At 37.3% G+C, this 24,367-nt stretch overlaps 1 protein-coding gene across 4 annotated transcripts in view; it reads right to left on the bottom strand.

Annotated features, from left to right (window-relative positions):
• ANKS1B (ankyrin repeat and sterile alpha motif domain containing 1B) overlaps positions 1 to 24,367 on the bottom strand; it is a 420,494-nt gene that overhangs the window by 167,550 nt on the left and 228,577 nt on the right. For all 4 annotated transcript variants that reach the window (XM_050323424.1, XM_050323422.1, XM_050323423.1 and 1 more), the window contains exon 15: positions 22,670 to 22,776. In XM_050323424.1, coding sequence (XP_050179381.1) covers positions 22,670 to 22,776 — 107 coding nt within the window. The remainder of the gene's footprint in view (positions 1 to 22,669; positions 22,777 to 24,367) is intronic.

Genomic DNA, 24,367 nt, shown 5'->3' on the forward strand with positions numbered 1-24,367 from the left:
ATTTTTCAAGGTCTCTGCCTTCAAGGGAGTCAACAGCTCCTCCACCAGTTTTTTGTCATCTGCAAACTTGTTTAGTATCCCTTCCAGTCCTTCATCCAAGTCATTTATGAAGATGTTGAAGAGCACAGGGCCTAAGATGGAGCCCACTAGTGACAGCTCTCCAGTCTGATGTCACCCCATTCACTGTTACCCTCTGTGCTTGAGGTGTGAACCAATTGCTCACCCACCACATGATGTGTTTATCCAGCTATGGGCTGGACATTTTGTCCAGAAGGATCCTGTGAGAGACAGTATCGAAAGTTTTACTGAAATCCAAAACGATTACATCAACTGGCTTCCCTTGATCAATGAGGTTGGTTACCTTGTCATAAAATCAGGTTTGATAAGCAGGACTTTCCTCTCACAAAGCTTTACTGGCTGTGACCAATGACTATGTTGTCCTGCAGGTGTTTTTCAATACCTCCCAGAATAATCTTCTCCATAACTTTACCAAGCACTGAAGTGAGACTGACTGGCCTGGACCTTTCCTAGGTCCTCTTTCTTGACCTTCTTGAAAACTGGGACAATGTTTGTGAGCTTCCCCTCAGCTGGGACCTCTCTGGATTCCCAAGACCACTGAAAATTCATCAAAACTAGTTTTGTGATGACATCAGCCAGCTCTTTCAGGATTCTTGGATGTATCCCATCAGGCCCCATAGATTTGTAGGGATCCAGTTGGAGCAGCAGATCCCACACAAGTTCAGGGTCAGTTGGGAGCTGATCGTTCTTGCAGTCATGGTCCTCCAGCTCAGGACACTGAGACCCCCTTGGTCCATCATGCATATTGAAGAGAGAAGCAAAGAAAGCGTTAAACATCTCTGCCTTGTCCCTGTTCCTGTTTTTGAGGTGACCATCCTCATCCTGTAACAGGCCAATGACATTTCTATACTGCCTATTGCCATTAATACTTTTGAAAAAACTCTATTTTTCCCAGCATTTCTGGCCAGTTTCAACTGCAGTTGAGCTTTGGCTGCGTGAATTTTCTCCCTACAGCAGCAGGCAGCCTCTGTGAATTTTTCCCATGTCACCTGACCTTGCTTCCACTGGGCATACACCTTCCTTTTTGGTCTTATTTTCAAGAGAAGATCCCTGCTCAGCCAAGCCAGCCTTCTGCCTCACCTGCTTGACTTCTGATATTTGTGGATTGCCTGCTCCTGTGCTCTTAAGAGGTGATGTTTGAAAAGTGACCAGCACCCGCAAAAACATTTCCCAGAAGACCTTACATTCTAATGCCCTGAGCAGCCTGAAGTCTGCTGTCTTCACGTCCAGAGCTGGCATTTCTCCTCCTGTCAAAAGAGATTTGAAACTCAATTGCTTGTAGTCACTGTGGCCAAGACAGCTGTCAACCAATCTACACTTTGCTCACGAGATCCACTCCGTTGACAAGCAGCAGATCGAAGAGGCCACGTTTCTGAGTCCGCTCCCTCAGGACCTGTTTCATGAAGTTGTCATCCAGATTTTTAGGAATCTTCTGGCCTGGATTGTACCAGCTGTGTGATGCTCCTAGTTAAATTCTGACAAGCCAAAGTTCCACATAAGGGCAGTTGAGTCACATCTTCAATAGCTCACTTAAACCAGTCTCCTCAGTCTGAATTGCTCTTTCTCACTCATCTAACCCTAATATCCTTCCAAACTGTAGCCCCTTGAAATAACTGACTGCCTGGGAAAAAAATGGAGACACCTCACAGTGTGGTTAAGGACACACTGAATAGTCAAGACTTTTCTTTTTCATAATCTGAATCATTTGCCAAAAGGTTTATAATTTTTCAACACAGCATAGCTTTTCTGCAAGGTAAAAGAATTTACTTCTTGGGGACTTGCAAGAAATGACCACAGAAATGTAGCTTTGAGTAACAAGCACTGCTTCTTATTAGTGCAAAGATTTCAGACAATGTGTCACATGTTTAATTTCCAAACAAGAACTGGCAAACCACCAGAATTTAGCAAGCTTCAGTATAAGTGAAAAGGTTGCCTCTCACTAGAATTGCCACTGTTAACATGAAAACAAGATCTGTAAGAATGATTACTGAGTTAAATGCCTAACTTGTACTTTCAGGTTATAAAAATTTAACAGATTCTTGAAGATACTGCAGAAATTATTTCACCTAAAAACCTGACAAGACTATGTTAGAAAACTCCCCAAAACTCCCTTGCAGAAGCCTGGAATTTTGTCTTGGGGGAAAGAGATTGATTATAAAATATGTTAGGAAGAAAGGACCATGCATATTGCAAAATAATAATTTGATAACGTTCTTCCAAAATTAATTTGCTTTAAAACTACTGATACTCATTCTCAATCCTCACCGTGATCTATTGTCAGTCTACATTTCTGACTTTCTTAGCAATTGAAAACCCCACAAAAATAAAGAGAAAACTGAAGGAAGTTTTCCATGTTAGTACCACTTTGTCAGGAAGTAATAATAAACTACTACTGAAATGTTAACCAAAAAAAGGTCATTTCGCTCATAGATAATGGCAGGGTGATAGCAGTTGCCATTATGAATTTGCAACCTATCTGTAAAAATAAAAGGCGATCTAAGTAGGGCCAGTTTAAAAAGGAGTCCTAACAGACCTGAGTCCCATATGACTTAAGTTTTAAAGATCTCTTTATAGTTCACATTCAGTTCTTTCAGAGGTGAACCTGAAGTAACCAATGCTATCAAAAGTTTTTCAAATATTGACATTCAAATGATCATATAGTTACAGACCTTTCACACAAAGGAATAGTTAACTAGAATATAATGATAATTAAACAATTAAATAATACTGATAGCTAGGATGAGGATCCTTGTAGGAAGAATTTCTGCTATTTTTATCCCCTCTTCCTTGTCACACTGATTCCTTAAAACCAACACAATTGTCACATGCAAATGAGTTGCACAGATAGTGTAGCAATTGAAAAAATTACCTCTGATGTTGCACTTGGCCCACTTAACTATTAACATTGTTGACCCAACTCTGTCTATGTATTTAGTCATAACAATTCAATAAAATAATTATTAATACTTACCTAAATTACATCTTAATGTCTTGAATTTATATTGTGAAGATAATTTCACTTCATTTGAGTAATGAAAATTCCAGAGAGTCTATATTGTTCCATTATTCAGATTACTTGCTATAAATGCTATTTAGCTTAGACGCTAAATTTCTCAAAGGACCCACTTTAAAAATCAATATTACTGTGAGCTAATTAACAGACTTCTAAATTCTCAGAAAAACATTCCTTTCTCCCATAAGTGTGTAAGGCTGCTGAGTGCAGGAAGGGGCAAAGGCATAACAAAAATGCTCAATACCTGCTCTGCATGTAACATGCAGTTCTGTTTAATCGTGGAGCTAACACTGGTGGTTGTGTAATAAATTAGGAGTGATAATAAAATAACAAAATAACTTTTGTAATAAAATAAGGTCATGATTTGTGACAGCCAACATGGCTACACTAGGGGCAAATCACGCCCGAACACTTTTGCAGCCTTCTGCAATGTGGTTACAGCATTGGTGGATAATGCAAAACAATTGATGTCATCTACCTGGATTGTGCAAAGCATTTGACACTGTACCACACAACATTCTTGTCTCTAACTGGAGAGACATGGACTTGACAAATGGACCACTTGCTGGATAAGCAGCTCTGAGGAGAAGGGCTTGGGAGTACTGTTTGACAAGAAGCTCAACACGAGCCGGCAATGTGTGCTCACAGCCCAGAAAGCCAACCATATCCTGGGCTGCATGAAAAGAAGTGTGGTCAGCAGGTCAAGGGAAGTGTTTCTGCCCCTCTCCTCCTCTGTTATGAGATTCCATGAGGAATACTGCATCCAGCTCTGGAGCCCTCAATATAACAAGGACATGGTCCTGTTGGATCTAGTCCTGCAGAGGGTCAGGAAGATGATCACAGGGCTGAAACACAACTCCTATAAAGGCAGGATGAAAGAGTTAGGGTTGTTCAGCCTGGAGAAGAAAAGGCTCGGGGGAGACCTTATTGAAGCCTTCCAGTACCTGCAAGGGGCCTACAAGAAAGACAGAGAGGGACTTTTTACAAGGGCAAGCAGTGACAGGACAAGGGTCAATAGCTTTAAACTGAAAGAGGGCAGGATATTAGGATGCAATTCCTTACTGTGAGGGTGGTGAGGCACTGGAACAGGTTGTTCAAAGGCAATGTCAATGCTCAATCACTGACAGCGTGCAAGGCCAGGTTGGATAGGGCTTTAGGCAGCCTGGTTTAGTGGAAAGTGTACTTGCCCATGACAAGGCACTTGGAACTATGTGATCTTTAAGATCCCTTCCAATCCAAACTATTCTGTAATTCTATGACATGAAAAAACTTGGTTCACCTCACAGAATGTCTTACAGAACTATTTTCTTCCCCATATTTTTATGAACTCTAGTCATGTTTTTTAAAATGTGAGCCACTCAAATCACCTCAGAAAATACAGAACATAAAGTCAAAGACTTTGACTCTAAAATTCTGGGTAGAATCCATGTCTTAAAAGCAGGGTATTCCCAGAAAGGGCCTGCAAAATAGCATCAAGGAAAACACGCTCAAGAAAATACTGCAGTCTTCACCTGCCTACACCCTGAAGTTATGATTGACATCTTCAAGTGCTTGTTTCACCTCCTGCCTGCAACCAAACCCTGCTCACACTGGCAGCCCGGTGTTCAAGCTCTCTGTTCGGAGCAGACAGAGCAGCTAGGAAAACACGTCAGTCCTTTGAGGGAGTCTAGAAAGTAGGCCCTCCTCTTAGAGGCCATCAGAGTTTGATCTGGTAGGAAGCCTCAGAGTATGCCCAAGGCAGAAACAGTATGAATTGGCTGCTGCTCTTTCTTAAAAATGGGTCAAAAGGAGGAAGAATGGTTTTATCTTTCTTTCTCGTAGCACAGCCAACCTATCAGAGGATTCATGCAAAAGAAGGTAGGAGATCAGATTTACCTGTCTTTCTCATACTTAAATTTCCTAAAAAAAGAGCAAGCTATGAACCAACTAATAGGAAAGGGTCCTCTGGGATTGAGGAGGAATCATTCCTTGGTCCTGCTGAAACTAAACTGCTGTGAAGGTTAGTCAGATAACATTCAGAAGGGAATGTTATCCTTTAGACCAGTGACAGCTGGTTGTGGTAAATCAATCTTCTTGTGCCATTGCTAGAAATGTTTCTAGTTTACATCCAGTGACTGCCAAATACAAAAAGCAGAGAAAAAGCTAAAAATTCAGGAACTTCTATTTCTTTCAACCAAGTATCCTAACTTCTGAGCTACATGCTCAAGCTTCTGTTGTAATTTGAAAGAAAACAGTGAGCCAGATGTCCTTATCCAAAGGGCCAACTTGCATGTCAAGATCCAGGGAACAGCACAGAAAATCCAGCCTACAAATGGTGTCTAATGCTGGGCCGCAAAGGGAGGTAAAACTTGCAGATATAAATCCTGCTTTGGAACATCTCACTGACTTCCTCTGCTTGACATTGCAACCCCTTTTCTTAATTGCCTTTCTCTTCCTATTAAGTTATGCAGGGTCTTGTTTGCTTAATTCAATTGTAGATCTCCTGCTCCCAGAACAGTACGGTCAAGCATCATGATGCTCACCAGTTGCTGCAGCTCTGTGTGCTTTTATTATGGTCTTGGAGGCCTCTCTTGGTTTTTTGGAGTCCACCCTGTGCACTGCAAAATCAAGGCACTGCCTAACCTTCAGGTGCCCAAATAATTTTCAGGACCTAGTTGCTAGTAATTAGAGATTGATAATATTACTAAATATAATAAAATATGAAGCAGCTCCCAAAAATGGGAAATATTGGAAAATGAATGGTGTTTTCTATGTGCCATTGATTTATTATGTTTATATGTATTTCACAGTCCACCATGCTGCTTTTGATATGTAGTGGTGAAGAAAAGGGTAAAAGGTAAGAAAGATTTTAAGCTAATGAGAAACCGGAATATATTAACTTTCTTTAGGTGAAAATTAGTGCATTTAGTTTGCCTGCCAAATATAGCTGTTATACTGAGAATCATTTTAACATATTCTTATAGATTTTGTTTGCTAAGACAAGCACAAGGAATGGTAGGATTGAATAAGGTACTGTCATCTCCCACTGCACACAAATGAGATATCTCTTAAATGTGATTTTTTTCTTACATAAAGCACTGTGATTTATTTCCACAGTATTTACAGGGATATTACTGGCCAATTCCCTGAAGCCCAAGAGGTAAGCAGAGATGGTCTACATTTTCTTCAAGCCCTTTCTAAAAATAAGAGAACATTTGATTAAGGGTTGACATTTTTCTTTTCTTCCTTTGCTTGTTCTTGTAATTCATTTCACTGGGGAAGTGGGCTGTGTTTTTCTTATCCCTTCCAACTCAGCAGCCAGGAGGCTGGCTTTGCAGGCCCACTCCCGTCACCATGGCAACCAGCAGATCGCTGTGATGCGATCCCATGCGCTTTATGTCACTACACAGTGCTATTGTTCTCCAGTAACAATTTGGGAGATGCATTTCCCATAAAGGAGGATTGATTATCGTTCCACTGGTCAGCTCACACATCACATGTGGACTACTGCATCACCTTAGGATGTGTTTCAATTCCCATGTAGTGACTTCAAGAGCGACTGCTTTGCACCATGAAGCCTATGCTCAGCACTAAGCAGACCCTGCTCCTCAGAAACATTGCAGGGAATCTGAACTGAGGCTCCAGTTCTCAAGAATCATCAGTATGACCATGCTAGGTGAGACGAAAGATCTCCCTAACTTACTGATTCACTGTTTCAGCTAGTGGCCAAAACTGCCCAGAAATGCAAAATATATATCACGCCTGCTCTGGAAAGTATTTCTTTAAATGTGTTGTAGAGATGACAGAAGTCCTGGACCAGCTTTCTTACAAATTGATTTTTGGAAGATATATTCCACAAGATAAAAGCACTCTCTTCAAAACTGAGTTATGATGACAGACCAAAACATACAGAAATCATGGAAGAAAGGATATTTAGAATCATCCCCCTGTACTTGGCACTGGTGAGGCCACACCTTGAATACTGGATTCAGTTCACAAGACAGACATGGAAGTGCTGGAGTGAGTCCAGATAAGGGCAAGGAAGCTTGTGAAGGATCTGGAGCACAAGTCTTACAAGGAACAGCTGAAGGAGCTGGGGTTGTTTGGCTTGGAGAAAAGAAGGCTCAGGGGAGACATTATCGCTTTCTACAACCAACTGAAAGGAGGTTGTATCCAGGTCGGAGTCAGTCTCTTCTCCTAAATTACAAATGATAGGACAAGAGGAAATGGCCTCAAGTTGTACCAGGGGAGATTCAGATGGTATATGAGGAAACTTCCTTCATTGAAAGGGTGGTCAAGCATTGGAACAGACTGCCCAGGGATTGCTGAGTCACAATCCCTGGATACATTTAGATGACAAGTGAACGTGGCACTTACGAACACTTAGTAGTGGGCTTGGCAGTGCTTGGGTAATGGTCAGACCTGATGATCTTAAGGGTCTTTCCCAATCTAAATGATTCTATGATTCTACAGCACCACAATCACAGAATGGTTTGGGTTAGAAGGGATCTTCAAAGGTCACTTAGTTCAACTGCCCTGTCATGGGTAGGGGCAATTTTCATGTTGCTCAAAATCCCTTTCAACCTGATGAATGAGTCCAAAGAATGAGAGAAACACATTCCATTTATGTTAACTTTATCTAAAAATTAAAGGTTCCATTTTGGAAAACAATTGGGTAGCCACTGATACATTAGAATTGCACTCTGTGGTGATTCTGATCACTGCATTTCTTAGTGTTTCTTTTTTGACTCATGATAACATATTTTTAATATTAAACAGTACCATTTGATGTAGCATGATCTAGCTATGTCATGGGTAATGCAGTAACTGTTCCCTAGAACCTATAAAAAACCCCTTTGTAGCTATTGACAGGATCTCATACAAAATACTAATTACCACGAGCTTCAAAACACTTTGCCCACAAATTTTAAGTACCTTATCACTGAATAGTAACATTCATAATTCTGAAATGTAAAATATAAACAAGCACATTCAATAAATAAACAAATGCAAAATCAGATTTCTGATTTGTAAGTCAGAGAGTAAACTGTCTATTTTCTGGTCCTTTTTTCTCTTCATATCTGTTTCTTCTCCCTGTGCAACCTATTCCCCATTCACATATTGTATTCAGAAATACTTCTAATACTGTGACCTTTCTTTCTGTTCACATTATCTGCTTTATTTACATCTTTTCACTCTTCTTGTATTGTTTACCTCAGATGCAACACAAAAGCAGTAATCAGACTACCATAGTTCTGTTTTCTACCTATTTCTGAGTAGTTAGAAGTTACAAATAGTCACAGAAGATGCCATTTTTACACCAGTCCATAAATTACTTGCATATATAAAGGCATGCATAATCTTTTACTACCAGTGAATACAAGAAAAAAACCAAACCAAAACAAAACAAATCCATCCATTTGAAAAAGCTTTTTCAGAGAAACTGAACTAAGTGACCTGTGTTCAGCCAAAGCGAGTCCTGGCTGAGAAATTTCAAAGCACACATTGGTCTCATACACACAGTCCTAGCATCTTGATATAGCCCTTTGAACTATCCCTCCTGCCTACCAAATAGTATTTGCTTTAAAGAGTCTTCTGTATGAAGGTAAACTTGTTCTGTTTTCTGTCTGAGGAGTTGATTATTATTCCCACAGATGTACTGCATTTTCTTAAAAATCTGAATTAACGTTTTCAAAACTAAAGAGAGGACAGTTTGATATACTCTTAGCGTAGTATTAACAGTATGTGGACTGATTCAGTCCCAAAACACTATGGAAGGATTGTGCAATGTTGCTACACAGCTGATTTTCAAAGTATGCACGTTGGGATATCTTTTGTCAGAGTCCAGTAATCTGACACTCTAGTAATTCATGCCCTTCAGTCACAAGGAAACCCTTATGCAAGTCAGTCCACCTTGTCTGGCACCCTTCTCCCTGATGTTAATGGGATGAGCATTTTCACCTATCCCCTTCTACACAAGGACAATTCAACAACTAATATTTTGGGATTCTTTGGGGCTTCCCCCTATCCTAATCCAAGGCAATTGTTTTACTGATGATTTACACATTTCTTCTTGAGCTAGCTTTTTCTAATTTAACTTTTTTTGCTCCTAATAGTCCTGATGAACACTTGTGAGTTTCCCTTGTCCCTTCTGCCTCTAATATTTCAAACAGACTAGTCCTATCAACAAACTGGATAATAAAGCTGTATGCTCCCAACATAGTGAGACAAGATTGTGGGAGACTGTAACTTCACTTGATATGATTTCTAGATTTCAGTACACCTTCTTAAAAGGAAAAGTTACTGCAATGAATAAAATAGACTAAATAGGGGCTGCTAATCCTCACTATACATTATAGGATTGTTACAAAGTCATAAAGCTACAAAATACCAAAATGCAGATTCTTTAACACTGGCTAAGCACCCTTCATGCCAGGTTGCATATTCAACATGGCATCATACACACAGTATAATTATATTTCTGAATAGTCCAAGAATTCAGTACAGGAGGATGGACAGTAGTTACAAAATAAGGCAGCTGATATTTCTTTTTTTAGCCTTTATCATTCTCTGTGTGGGTCCACGTCTTATATATAGTTTCCCATTGAAGACCTCACCAGTAAGAATGACTCACTTTCTTCAGACTTTTTTTAGACATTCACTGAAATAATATTAGACAGCTCCAAACCAGGAATTAATGTATTTTTTAAGACTCCTTCAAAGCAAGGTGGCATTTTAATACCCATTATGCAGATAAAGAATTAAAGTAGGATTAATTAGGACTAGAATTAAAAAAAAAAAATCTATTAGCTCTCAATGCCTAAATGCAAGGATTGCTTTCTTCCACTTCAATAAGTGCTTAGTACTATCCCTATATTTATTCAAAGGACAACTGTAGTCATTTTTAGTTTTAGCTGTGAATACTCATGCTCCAGCAAATCAAAGTCTGCTCCTTCCTGTCCACATGTGTAGCAAAGGATTTTCAGAGCAACAGCTTTATCAGAAAAGTTTGTCACAGTTTCACAGAATTACAGAATCAGAGCACATTCCCAGTTAGAAGGGACCCTCAAGGATCATCGAGTCCAACTCTTAAGTGAATAGCCCATGCAGGTAGTTAGCTGTCCAGGTAAATCAGAAGCCTAAGACACTTTGGAAAATGGAAAAATCTGAACAATATGGTACTGGAAAGCATGCTGGAAAGCATGGCCAATTTTCAGCAATGAGTCATCTCAAGCCTAGCCAAGCAAACTGGCTCTCACTCATCACCAGCTCTGTTTGGTTTGAGCTGTGAGTGACAAGAACATTTCTGTGAAAACCACTGAGTTAAATCTCCCTCTGTTTTTTAATCCAAGTTAAAACATTTTAAGTCAGTAAAAGCAATTAGATGTGAAGCAGATATCCTCTGTCCCTCTCTTTGTTTTCTTTTATTCCACCCTATTTCATCCTCTCTTTCCCTTCTTCCCTCCTGCTGTTCCTCCCTCCCTCCTCCCTTCCCTCCTTCCTTTAAATTGTGGTCAAAAAAAAGACGTATGATAATTTCTACTGAGGAAGGAGGAAATGGAGAAAAGGAGGACATGGGGAACACAAGAAGAGTCCAGCCTGCAGGAATGGTGAGGCAGAGAGAGATCCCAGAAACTAAGTGCATTTGGAGGGAGAGGATCAGACACAGAGAACCTCAGAAATAAAGAGAAAAGATGAGTGGTACCCAGGTAGCTCCAGGGGATACAAGAGCAATGCTAAGAAAAAGTTTCTGCCATGAGTTTGGCTTGTAGAAGTAATAAAATACATGACTTAAAGATTAAAATAATTATAAATTATATTTAGGTAGTTCATACACAGAAAAATGTTCCTGATTCATTTTGCTGGGTCATAAAATATTAATAATTATTAAATACTCATTTTGCTATTCTGCACTATTTTCAGCTTGAGTCCAATCCTTGCCAAAGAATTAATTCAGAACTTAACTAAAGGTACTCAGTGAGATTGCTCTGGCAATCTGGCTGTCTCTGACTCCCTCCTGAGAAACTGTGCTTTCCAGCTACAGGTACTCAGAAATCTGGACTACCAAAGGTTAGACACAAGCAGATTAATTGTCCACAAGATAGCTCAAAATATACAGATATTTCTATCCCTGGGTCCTCTCTTGATTTCATATATGTGGGCCAGCAATACTATGTAATTTCCTAGCCAGATAATTAAGGGAATAAAGACGAATCTTCCCCAAACTCATAATCCAAATCAAAAGTCTGCCTCAGAGAAGACCCTTAGATATAATGTCCTATGCATTCTCCATGGACCAGGCTGCTCCTGCATGTGCTAGCAAATGTTTTCTTCATTCTCTTTCCCTGAGTCTCCATTTCTTATTTTTGAACAACAAGGAAAATTAGAATGCATTTTAAACAAATACATATTTGAAGCAAAGTTAATAGAGAGAGAGAAAATCAACCACACAAGCAGGGACAGCAGAATTTGCTGATAAAAAGCCTGATATCACTGGGAATCAAAGATTTGTCTGTATATGGGTTCTTTGGTATAATATTTCACTCTTGCTGCATAAAGTTATTTTTCTGAGCAGAAAGCGAAGATCCACTATTTCTACAGTCAATAAAACAAGTACTTAAAAAATCAGAACATCAGGAAATAAAACGTTCATGGACAGAATAGACACACTGCCAAATTCCAAGAGAGATGGAAAATAAAATTACTTGCATTGTCAATTTGTAATTCCTTTCTGGCAACAAGAGGGATGCCTAGGGAGTTCAGAGAAGCGAACAGGGCTATAATATTCATGCTATATTTAAAAATGGATCAAGGCTAAAAACCAAGTCAGTATTGCACAATCTTTTATCCCAATGCAGCATAGCACATAAGAACTGTTATTTCTTTATAAATGCCATCTTAACTTACTTCAAGAAGTGGTCTTTCTACGTGATTAAAAAGGGAGCTGTTTGTGGAAAGAGCAAACCTGAAGAAGTGAAAAAGCTGTTAAATAGTGTGGTTAGTGAATAATAGAAGTTAACAATCATTTCAGAGATTGCAAGAGCTGTCATCAGCTGCAACAAATAATATATATTTTTTTAATGTAAGCGGAAAGATACCAGTGAACACACAGATTTTTTTTCCCACTCTTCCTAATTGCAAAAGGGGATTCTGCACAGAGGGGCCACTCTTTGCTAATTTTTGGCTGCTAATTAGGCAGTCAAAGAAAATACTATTTGGGATTTATATCGGAAGGTCCCTTGATAGGTGTTTATCCAGCATACTTTTATTCATAGTATTCCAGTTTTTAATATTTAAATTGACTGTTAGCACTTGTATCTGCAGTAACCTTATCCCTCCACCTCTGCCACCTGAGAAAATTCTTCGGCTCTTGTATTTCAAAACTTCTATCTAGATCTAGTCTTTGGATCAAAAACTTTTCAAACAATTATCTAATCAAACAAATCTAGAGCACACATGGCACATCTTGCACATTTAACCCATTGCTGTTCCTATCAATAATATTATTAAAGCATTCAGCTTCCAATAATTCAATAAAATACTGCAAAAGATAAGAGTAATAAACATCCAAAACATGAGATTTCAGTTAAGTCAGGTGCTGTATTTACAACAAGTGTATATACCCTCAGTTTCCTCAGTACTAGCCAGTCTAAAACAAACACAGTATATTGTTACATGGAGATTTTATCCCATATGTACAATAATTGGAGTTTAATGAGGGACAGCAAAAGATACAGATTATGTTATGTTCCATAATGAATAAAATGTTTGAAATGTTTAATGTAGTCTTGTAAAGTCTACAGAAGTAAATTATTAGGGAATTAAAGTAGGATTTGTATTACTTGTTTTCCTGAAAATATAATTCAATCAGGACTGGGCTAAGAACAAGACCGAAGGCTTAAGTGTGAATTTCATTGTGTCACCTTGCCTTGTACTCATGATGAATAAAAGCTTTCTGTCAATTCAGTTAATTATGCACATGTAGAATAAAGTCACAGTTTAGACACAGCAATTTGCTTTGTCTACACTGGGCCTTTACCTTACTTTCAGCAGTAGAAGAATATATCTTTTTTCCCATTCAAAGTCAAGAATATCGAACTTTCTTATAAGTGAACTTGTGCTTAGACCCATGTGAAAAATAGGCCAAGATTTTAGAGGTGACTTTGGATGCACAGTTCTCAGCTTCTGAAAAATTGTGAAAAAAGTGTTTCTAAGTGAATACAATAATTTTCAATTGCCTAAAGTTATAATTTGAAGCGTTAAAATTTTATCTTTTCTAACCCTTTTATAACCCACTTTCTAAAATGCAAATGGAAATGAAAACCATGTTTGGATGTGTAGTTTTTTCTAATCTTCCAGATGAACAATGCTAGACAAGTGTACATCACTGCTGAATGCAAAGAGAAGGTAGTTTAGGGGGTCTCATATTGTTTTAAATGACTGTTGGACTAAGGTTTTAAAATCATTAAGCAATGCAATTTTTATTTTTAACTGCTAATACTTTGAAATTTGGGCTTGTGCATACTCAAATCCCAGTACACTCAGTGAGAAAGGAATTTTGAGGGAAAAAAATCAGTAAAGAAACCTGTGATTGAAGACTCTATCATAAGGCATATGAATGTGAGGGGTGAACTGAGGTCACTCAGCTACTGTAACTCTCCAGTTCTTTATTTCTGAGCACACGGAATATTTCACCTCAGTGAATTACCTTTTTGTGTAATATGTGTGTGGACAAATGTCTGTGTGCAACTGTGTGTGGGAACAGACAGAATGGACAGCATGATGAAAAAAGGCTACATGGCTTTCATCACTTTTGTCATTACCAAGGTTAAAATGGATCCTGAGGCGTAGGTACCATAATATATGGGCATGGTGTGTGGAAGAAGGAAAAAAATTCACCAATGTGTGGGACAACGAAAGACTTCTAAACTGAAGGACAGGAAATTTACATGCCCAGGAAATTTACTAGCAGTTAGGCAAACTCTACACCAGGAATGTCTTGCTTGCATGGCAACTCCAGTACATCATTCTAAAACAGCTTTTAAAAGGTAGCTCTAGTTTTACTAGCCAAATTAAGCTTGCCACCCTTGTCGAAATTTTAGTAACTTTTGACAGAAGAAAAGCTTCTCATCTAAATGATGAGGGGCACGATGTGTTGTACACTACATCTGTTTCCTTTAAATAGTTTCTCCATCTCCCAACTGTAGAGTTACTTCATTTAGCTTTATTCTCTTTCCATGACATCCCATTGTAACATTTTGTATACTCCCTCATTTTGTGCCCACCACAGTCAGAACTGATGACAGTATCTGTTGCCAATAACATCACCATCCATTTCCTTCTTCATTAAGGCAATAGTTGTATGGTGAATGGTTGAAGATAAACAGCTCAGAAGACTGGAAATCTATACTGAGGAATAATCCTACCATCTGAAATACGTATCAGTACTACATTTGTATTTTAGTTGTCCTCTAATAATTTATTCGTTCTCTGGACATTCTCAAAAATGTTTGCTAAAGGATTTGGTATTTTCTCTTCAGTTTCTTAAGACTCTTTATCAAACATAACCTAACCTAGACGATTTAGATACTTTAATTAACCAAGTACTCTTTTGTCTGCTTGCAGTATGATAGCTCTCACTCTTTCTCTTCCTCTAATTTCTCAGTGGTCTTCATTAACACTATACTCCACTAATTATTATACTTTGTTATTTATGCTAAAACTAAAATGAATTTCATCTGATTCCAACAGTGGTTATAACTTCCTCAGTATTCCTTTTAGCTATAGCATGTTGATAAAAACTTTTCTGAATGTATTCTACTCACATAACTAATTAAACTGCATTTTTCCTCCTAACTTTCTTCCTTTCTCTATTTCGATTACTTATCTGTTCTTTCACAATGTGTTTTCTCTTTGTTTTAGATTGTTTCTGGGTTTTGATGTGCAATAATACTTGTTCATATAACTACCTGAGCTTTTCTTACATCATCTGGTCTTCATTCAAAAAGGATAACATGCCCAAGAATCATATGTTTATTTCCAGTTACCTATTAGTACTCATTAATCTTTACCTGACAACTCCTTCAGAATCCCAACATCTGTAATCAAGCTTCTCTGTACTGCTCTGTCTTTTAACTTAGTCAGGGAAGTCATTGTTTGAAATTAATTTAGCTACTGTTCCAGATTCCATTTAATTGTTTCTTGTTGGACAATGTTGTTCTAAAACAGTAATATACACAACTGCATACTGCATTCCTTAATTTTTGTTGTTGTTGTTGTTAATTTCATTTTATTAAAAAGTATTCCCTATGGAATAACTAAAAATCAGCTGTAACTTCTTATTACATACAGGACACTGTTTTAAGTTTACCATTCCCTTCCATAGCAAAGACTTACATTATTTATCTCCAATGTAAATAAAATTATGAACTGATTGACCTGTGAATCTTCAGTTTTTCACTCTGAAGAGTGAAAACTCTAAGATTTTCTACCTTTCTCAAGCTTTAAATTTTCTGCTACTTTCAACAATTTATATATTGTCAGGTGTTCAGTATCTTTCACCAGTTATCAAGAATAGCTTTACAAACATCACTCTATATACAAACATTTCTAATTTTTGAAGATTTACCATTGTTCTTTTTGATAACAAAATCAGCTAAAAGTTTTGGCCTTAAATAAAAACACAGCGAGAACATTTTATCAGCATCACACCTCTTACTTTGTAAGTTACTAAGATGTCATGCTTTATTCTGATTATTAGAATTTTCATCTGCTCTATCAAACTAACTATCACATGAAATATTTGCTACCAGTTTCTCATTAGACAACTCCCCACATTTGTAGTCTCAAAACACAGCTCATCAGTGTTTATACATCACAATCAAGGCCACCCTCTGCACTAGGCAGGCTTTTAGCTTAAGCACAATGTTTAACATTAACATTTAACATATTTTTAGAACAGATGGGACTAATTCCAGTCCTCACATTATCATACTCACAGATATGTACAATGAAATAGTTTCACTTTTAGTGGGACTGTACATGCAACAGCTTTCAATGTCTGGATTTGGCCCTTTGTTCTTAGTGAGGTTATGATTGAGCCAAATACATTGCTGTGTACCTTGGACAAGAGCTTTACCCTCAGACTGCTGCAGAGTGAGCTTAGCAAAGTAACACATATACCCCAGATGTCACTAACCTGAATGGCAGAGGTGAGTGCAAGGACATTCCACTGAATATTTTGGCATCTGTACTGTTAACCAAGAGAACGGTCTGAAGTCCTGTCTGTCTACCTTGTAGGTACAACCTTGTGTGGAACAACATTTACATAAAGACAACCACATATTCCAGAACAACCAGAGAAACCCTCACCTAAAGGCCATCTTAGCAGAACCTAGCTGATAGGCAGATGAACCCATCCCTGATTACACCTTCAAGATACAACTGTGAGACAGGTTTAGATGAAAACACTCCCTCTGACTTTCAAGGAATCCCCCATTCCCAGGATATCTTAACAAAGTCTGTTTGGAGATGTGTTCCTCATGAAAAAATCGTTCAAGTGAAATACACAAAAATTATATTGTCTCTCTGTTGAGCAATCACTACTGCCAAAATTTTCACAAAGTGTAGGATCATCACCAGGCTGCAGTGTTGTGTTTTCACTATTACATACATAGACACATAAGCATGAAGTGGATTCCTCTAAACTCCCTTTCCTGTGGGAAATGAGCACTGCCTCTCCAGATCTGCATGCACTCACACAGGATGATGAAGAACCATCTGGGACCTCAAAAAAGAAAGACCATGTAAGCTATTATTTACACATGCAATACTGAGGAGTACATTAATAAGCCCTTCTGCCTCTTCACCAGCTTGAGGAATACCATGACGGAAGCATTAACTGGAACATTTGGAATGGGATTATTTGTTAGACCCGCTGCTGTTGCAGGATGACAGGCACAGTCTTCAACTCTGGCACCCACCTGAGCTCTAATTTGCAGTTTCTATAGTAAGAATCCCTGCTGGGATGAAAAGGAAGATCTTGAAGCCTCAGGGCTGGATGTTCTAAGGGAGGAGAAAAGGCTATAATAAAAATACTTTGTATTTTGTTTTCAGTGAACCCTGTATGGATTCTAGCCCAAACTGAGCCATCAAAAACTTTGTGTCTACATGATAGCTTAAGGAAATCCAGTACAAACCCATCAATATAGCCCAGACAGTGATTCAACTGATCAGATGAATCTACTTTAATTTATCCTAAAATAACTACCTTAATAGTTACTCAGCCACCCAGCTAAATTGCATTCTATGCTCCATTGACTTTTATGTCTGATTAGGTGCTTCACCTAGTCACCCACAGAAATGAATTTAGAGTCATTTGAGGTGTTGCAAATGTACATTGCCTGGAATCCAACTGAAGCTCCAGACAGCTAGGGCTATTTTATAGAGCCAGTATCACATATTCCAGCATTATACTTATTCTAGCATTGGCGGCACCCATATTCTTTCTATTCTGACAAAAATATGGCTTGCTGTATATCACCAACTTACCAACCTCCAGTTTTAAGGTTGCCTTAAATAGTTCTTAATTTCTGGACAACTATGCAGAGACAATGTTTTCTAAATCTTCCGATGGTTCAGATGATGCATGAGTGCCCTGATGAGTCCCTGCAGTAGCCTGTATGTGCCTGGAGAGCTCAGAGCCTGGATACTGCAGAGGTTGATCAGCTCTCCTAAGCGCTTTAGGAGTTGGCTTCTGAAGTCACCAAAGTCACCACAGACTAGAAGCCTTGTTGAAAACTGTCCTCTTTTTCATCACCTGCAGCATGGCTAATTTAAGAAAGGTGTTGGCAGACTGACACACTCCTTTTTAGCTTTCATCTAATGCCCAAATCATAAATCTCTGCCCCATGTATTTTTGTCAGAAGATGTGATCTCCACAAGTGCAGGACTTGGGGTCAATGCACACAGAGAATTTCTTTCAGGTGCATTTCACTCCAAGGAAATAAAATTGCTTCTACCTCCTACACTTAATACAGATTTTAAGATCCTCCAGAGAGATTAAAGGCAAGAAGAATTCCTGTATATTCCAGGAAAGCAAATCCCAGGAATGACACCTGAGAGAGGACAGTGTCGAGATAAACTTCAGCTAATAAAACTCCAGAACTAGTAGAAAATGAAAGAAAAGAAACAAAGAAAGAAAGAGAGAGAGGAAGGGAGAAAAGTCAAAACCTAACTAAAATCTAAAGCCAAAACAGTCAGCTAAGGGGAATTGAGATGGTAGCCCATGCCTAGCACTGAGAAGCCAGGTAAATACTTTTGCAGGTAAGTTCACAGGATGAATAAAAATACAGAAAATTATTAGAAGTTAAAGAAATGTATATGCAACTAAGATAGTAAGTGCAAACTCAAGACATCTATATTCAGTTTTTAGACATGTCACAAACTCTGTGTGACCTGTATAATTTAAGATTCATTTCAGCTGCCTAATCACCACACTATAGAGCCATCTGAGGTGCTCAGTGATATCCCACCTGAACTTCAGCTGCTAATCATGAAGGGTCTGGCTGTCTCTGGTCCTCAGTAATATGTCAGCCTTGTCTAGATCTCCTGGATTCCCTACAGTATTTCATTGGTACTAGACACCTATATTTAAGCAACTAAATTGATCTGTTAAGCATTATGTTAGTAGGTATTTTAAGAATTAGTGCCTCATCTCAAATTTATAAGCAGTTTTAAATTCCACCCTGCAGTCACTCTATCCTCAGTTTCCCCACAGTAAAAAGAAGAGAATTAAAAAAAATACTTAGGCAATACTTAGGATCATCAGGCAAAGCAAGCCACTTAAGTACTTGAAGGGGAAGAGATGTATATCTGTTAACAACAGCAATCAAAGTCTAGAATCTAATGGAAACATTAACTGTTAATAGTGAACAGTATTTTAGAATGCCAAAAAATATAATTAAATGCTTCATATTTTTCTGTTACTTCATTTTATTACGTGGTCCCTGTTTCTGTCATAGTGTGCTTTATAAATAATTTTCAGAGACATTACTTTCATCAAACTGAAATCTTAAATGATAAAATTTCAGAATATCTGAAATTATTAGGACAACCTATAAATAGTCATACGCAGTCCTTAATCAGAACTAGTCCCCACTGGGCAGTGATTTGATTGAACTGCTTTTATCTCTGTGCCTCCAGAATGGAGTCTTTGATGAAGCTTCAGAGTTGTAGAAGGCTGCATGCAACCATTTAGTGACCTTGCACATTTATATATTTACATCTGTTTCTCTGTAATTCAACTTTTTTTTTTTTTCCTCAGCATACTAAGTGAGGCAGGCCTGCAAGTCTGCATAAATCTATAGCTTGTCCATAGGTTTCATTACAGCTTATATTTAGTTTATATACTGTGATTTATGACTGATCTAATTCTTTTCTTTCACTTCAGGATTATTTTACCTGCAAAATAACCTTCATGTTATGAAACTGCAATATCATCTGCATCTTCAAATATAGAGTATCTGCACAAAGTCACAACAAATTTTTACATTTGAAGGACACTGCAGCCTATTACACAACAAATTATCAAAGTTAATGACTGCATATTCATATACATATTCAAGTAGGATACTATTACAAGCACACGTGAACCAGGCCTTGGGATTGAATCTGCCTGGGGCCTACTAAATATTAGGGAAGTGTCGTTCCTCCACAACACTAATAGTAGATAGAAACTGCACTTGCTATGTGTGCAAACATGCTGTAAATACAAATAAAGCAGTTAATGAAATAATAATAACTTTTTAATATTTTGTTTCAACATATTTTTAAAACACATATTGATAAAGTATTTAAAAATATGAATACTGTAAATTTTATATTAGGAAACAACCTGATTCCTATTAAGTCCACATACTTCAGGTAAGATAAACAAATCTCCCTAAGCACAGTCTGGTGAATAACTTTCCTAATGCCCAAGGGGGACTAAACACAAAGAGTTAATTTCCATGACCTAATGAATTATTAACCATGAAACCTTTTTATCTGAAAACCACTTTTTTATTAAAATGCTAATTTAATTAATAGAATTTTGCTGTTGAGAGTAGTATATATATATAGAATATATTTGTTCTGAGATGTATGTTATTCCATGGACATTAATTATAACATTGTGATGTTCTCTCTTCTGTTCTGAACATCTAGTAAGACCTGTACTACTAAATCATACTTAATATGAGTGTGATGGTTGTTGCTTAGGCAACAGAATGAATAAATGCGGGTCAGAATGTGCTTCCAGAAAAACAAAAGCAGGAATACAGTAGAGAATGAATAAGAAATATGTCTTAATTTATTTTTACTGCATTCAAGTATTAGGTTTCTTCACTGTAAAGTAGCTAACCTATCTGAAACCTTTAATATAATGACTGAAAACTCTAGCTTAATATGTAAACCACTGTAATAAAGGTAAAGTAGTTCTGTCATATTAAGGAAGACTTCAACACATTGAAGCAATCTGATTTTTTCTCTTAGTATAGCAGGTGTTTCTTCTCTCATTTTCCTATATACTTTCCAAGTTTAATTTTCTCTTTAACATTTTGGCTAGAACGGAAAATAATTTCTAAAGCACTCATTTAAATTTTCAAAGGAGGCTTTTCTTATCTAATGCTAATATATTCAAAGGAATAATACAAAAAGAAATCAGTATTTTTGGATAATTCTTACTTCCAATTAAATATGAGAACTATAAAATTGCTGGTACAAACAAAAACTGAAATATGTAACAGCAGGATGAACAGTGTGAAATAAATAAATTGGGAACTATTGGATTATTCCCTTCACACTTGTATGTTACCTCAACTAATAATGAGTAATTAAGTATTTTACCTGCAATATATATTTAAAAACAAAGCACTTCAGAAAAGGTCTGAAATGACCAGAAAACACTGGCTAACAGATAGGTATCCAAGCATAACTTACTCTCTCTGCTACCTTAAAAGTTTGATTTGTAAACTGAATAATAACATCTTGTATATGATTTGTGTGTTTATATAAGTACACTAATAAGAGATGTAGGAAAGTCTTATGAATTCCTCGAGAATGTGGTTCAAGCCCCTCCAGAGTCAGGGTATGACTGAAAAGCCCTCCAGGGCAGTTTATTTGGCTTCTATTGTGGTCATAATTTACCTGTGGTAGGTGTACCCCTCTGCATTTGCTCTGCCACCTACAGCCTCTTGTGAACAATTTCCTTCTGTAACCTCTTTAAGACTAAATGATCCTCTACTTATGTAACTAATGCTACAACATATATAAGAATATGTAGTTACATTTTGGGAAACTGTAGCATGAAAGACATGTTGGATTTTATTTTTTTCACGTTGCTGAGCACAGCTTTGTTTTCAAGAATATTTAAAGGTAAAGATTCTAAATGATTTTTAACGAATAAGCAAATGATCACATGGCAGCCATGTAAAAAACAGGAAGAAACCTCTGCACTATTATAATGTGGAAATGGCAGAGATATGTGCCTTAATTTTCTGATCAGTAATGGCACATAATGTTGTTTGCAAAATAATTTAAATAGGAAGATTACCACTCATGTGCTGATTTTATAGTCATAATTCATGCTGTTTCACTTCTGTTTCTTATGTGCTGTGTGTAAGTTACAAAAAGTTAGAAGTCTTGTATACATAGTTACTAAAAATATCTTTAACAGGTATTTTAAAAGACGTTTTAAGGTCTGGTACTTTATAAGAAATGCAGTCAGGAATTTTGGAAGAGGTTGAAGTAATGGGAATACTGAAGCAAGTAGAAAAGTGATTATATAACAGCCCTACAAGCAAGCTTCTCACTTTACTGTCAATATTCATTACAATTGAAAGTTTGTGTATAACAGATCTCTGTTACTTTACACCACCTGGTGATACTGTAAATCTTGAAGTACCTAAAATTTAATTTCATTCAAATATTCCTGATAAATGCCTAGAGTTAAAACATGAAAATGGAACAATTAATAGGAATGCATTACTTTTCCTCCCAGGGCATAAGTTTCAACAAGTGAATCTCATAGCCTGATTATCTAAGATGCAAAAATATTTAACTGAGACATTCAGAATCACTTGCATAGAGAGCACACTTCATTAAATAATTTTCTATTATTAAAATACCTCTCAAGGCAAGAATGGCATTGCATGTTATTTAATTATCATTAAGAGTTAATGTTGAAATAAAAGTAAGAATGGGATGTGCTGCAGAAAGAGGTGTTTGCAGCTTTTACATACCATGAAAATCCTGCAATGGATTAAAAGAACTGTGCATTTTTCTTCTTTAATCTGAAGACTTATGAGGGACAGGAAAAACGTTAATATTCAGTTTTTATTTCACCATATTTCAGGCTAGAATATTTTGTAACGTGTACAGTTTGGAAGTGTATACAAGGACAGTTTATATAATAATTCAGCTACATATAGAAAAGTGAAACACCAAACAGATCTCAGTGCAATGCAGAATAGCTCTAAGGTTTTTATGAGCACATAGGAGACAGACAAAAAAGGCAGAGCTACAGTGTATATACACAGCTATGCACAGAAGATTTCTTACCATGAATTGCACATTGTCAAATCCATTAGCCAGCAAGTGGTTTTCATACTGAGGTAGCCCAATATTTTCCAACCATTGTCCCACGCTTTGGACAGGGCATCGGGGTCCTGTAGGAGGGTGAAGAGGGAGGCGTTTAAGCAACGAATAACCATCCACTGGATAATAGCGGTAGTCCTGGGCTGAGAGGTGGCATTGCCACATCGTGTTCCTGGAAAAGTTGGTATCAAACGAGCCCGCCAGCTTGACAGATTAATGTTTCCAGCAAGCAGAAAAGTCAGAAGTAAAACATAGTTTTCAGGGCAGTATATAGCGTAAGATCTGATCGCAGCTCTACATTTCTTAGTTATTAATCTTTACTACAGACCAGTACGTCATACAGCAGGCAGGAAAAAAAAAAAAAAGCATATCAAGCTGTCAGCTAAGCTGTTCTCCGTTATATGTGATTGTTGGAATACTCCACAATGAGCAATGCACTGCCAGCAGCAAGAATTCTTTTTATCAAGTACTCCTACACTCATCAGTATGCAGCTCCATGCTTCTTGCTCCCCCTCGCTCGCTCCCCTTCATTACCCAGCCTAGGCTACACCTCGCATTTTCAATAATAGCCATCAGATAAGGCAGATTTTTTTTGTCTGCAAGCTGTAAGCCTGCTGCTGCTGCTTCCTCCTACACACCCATCCAAGCGTCAATCTTGAATGATGAGAGCAGTCAAAACAAATGCAGAAAATAGCAAGATTCAAAAGCAACCTAGAGCACTTAAATCTGAATAAAATCTTCATACCAGTTATGCTTTACATATCTGTTTGTTGTAGATTTTTACATTTCACAAGACATTAAGAAATGCAATGTATAAACCATAGCCTATGGCATGGTTTACTATGCCTTCCCCCTACCCCTTTTAATTTAGACAGGTAGTGGTCTGCACCTCTGATTGTATAATAGGAAAACCTTTTAATGAATCAATAATGAATACATTTCAGTTTCTCTGCTATAGTACAGCAAAACACATAAATGGCACAACAATTTCAGTCAAAGTAATTAGATTATCTGCATGATTTCTTCAACCATAAAATATTATAAGACACAAGGAAACCTTCATGCCGACATACAATAATTCAACTTGAAAAGGTCACCATTTGAAATGAATAATTAAAAGAATGTTCCTGCTAAATAAAATTGCAAATTTATATCCTTTCTTGAAAAAATGTGAATGATAGCAAGCACACATATAAGATTTGCATGATTTCTAGAGAGGATGTATATTTTATCAACTATAACTGAAAAAAAGGTGATGAATTTTAAATGAAAGCAAAGTTCATTTTCTGCAAAAGAAACCAAAAGTCTCATGATGTATTTTCTATCTACATTCCATTTTTGAGACAGTTTTTCTCGAAATGGAAATATTTTATTCCTTTGTTCTGAAAGGAATGCGTGCTGAACTTTTGCTTGTCACAACAGGATGAAAGGATTTAGCAAAACAGGCAGAAAATGGGTATATTCAGGATAAAATTCTAAGTGGAACCCTGTTCAGCAGAGCTTCATTTATTAAACACATAATTATTTTTTTTTGTTTTTCTTGTCCATTGTGAATCTTGAGGAATGACCATCTCTAAGGAGAAATTTAATTCCAGGCATAAGCAAATTATAGGTATCTGTCAAGGGCATCATTTGGGACTGATGATGGCAGATATAGCAGAT

Source organism: Myiozetetes cayanensis, unplaced genomic scaffold (genome assembly GCF_022539395.1).
Source record: "Myiozetetes cayanensis isolate MyiCay16 unplaced genomic scaffold, myiCay2020 scf3, whole genome shotgun sequence".
Lineage (NCBI taxonomy): Eukaryota > Metazoa > Chordata > Aves > Passeriformes > Tyrannidae > Myiozetetes > Myiozetetes cayanensis.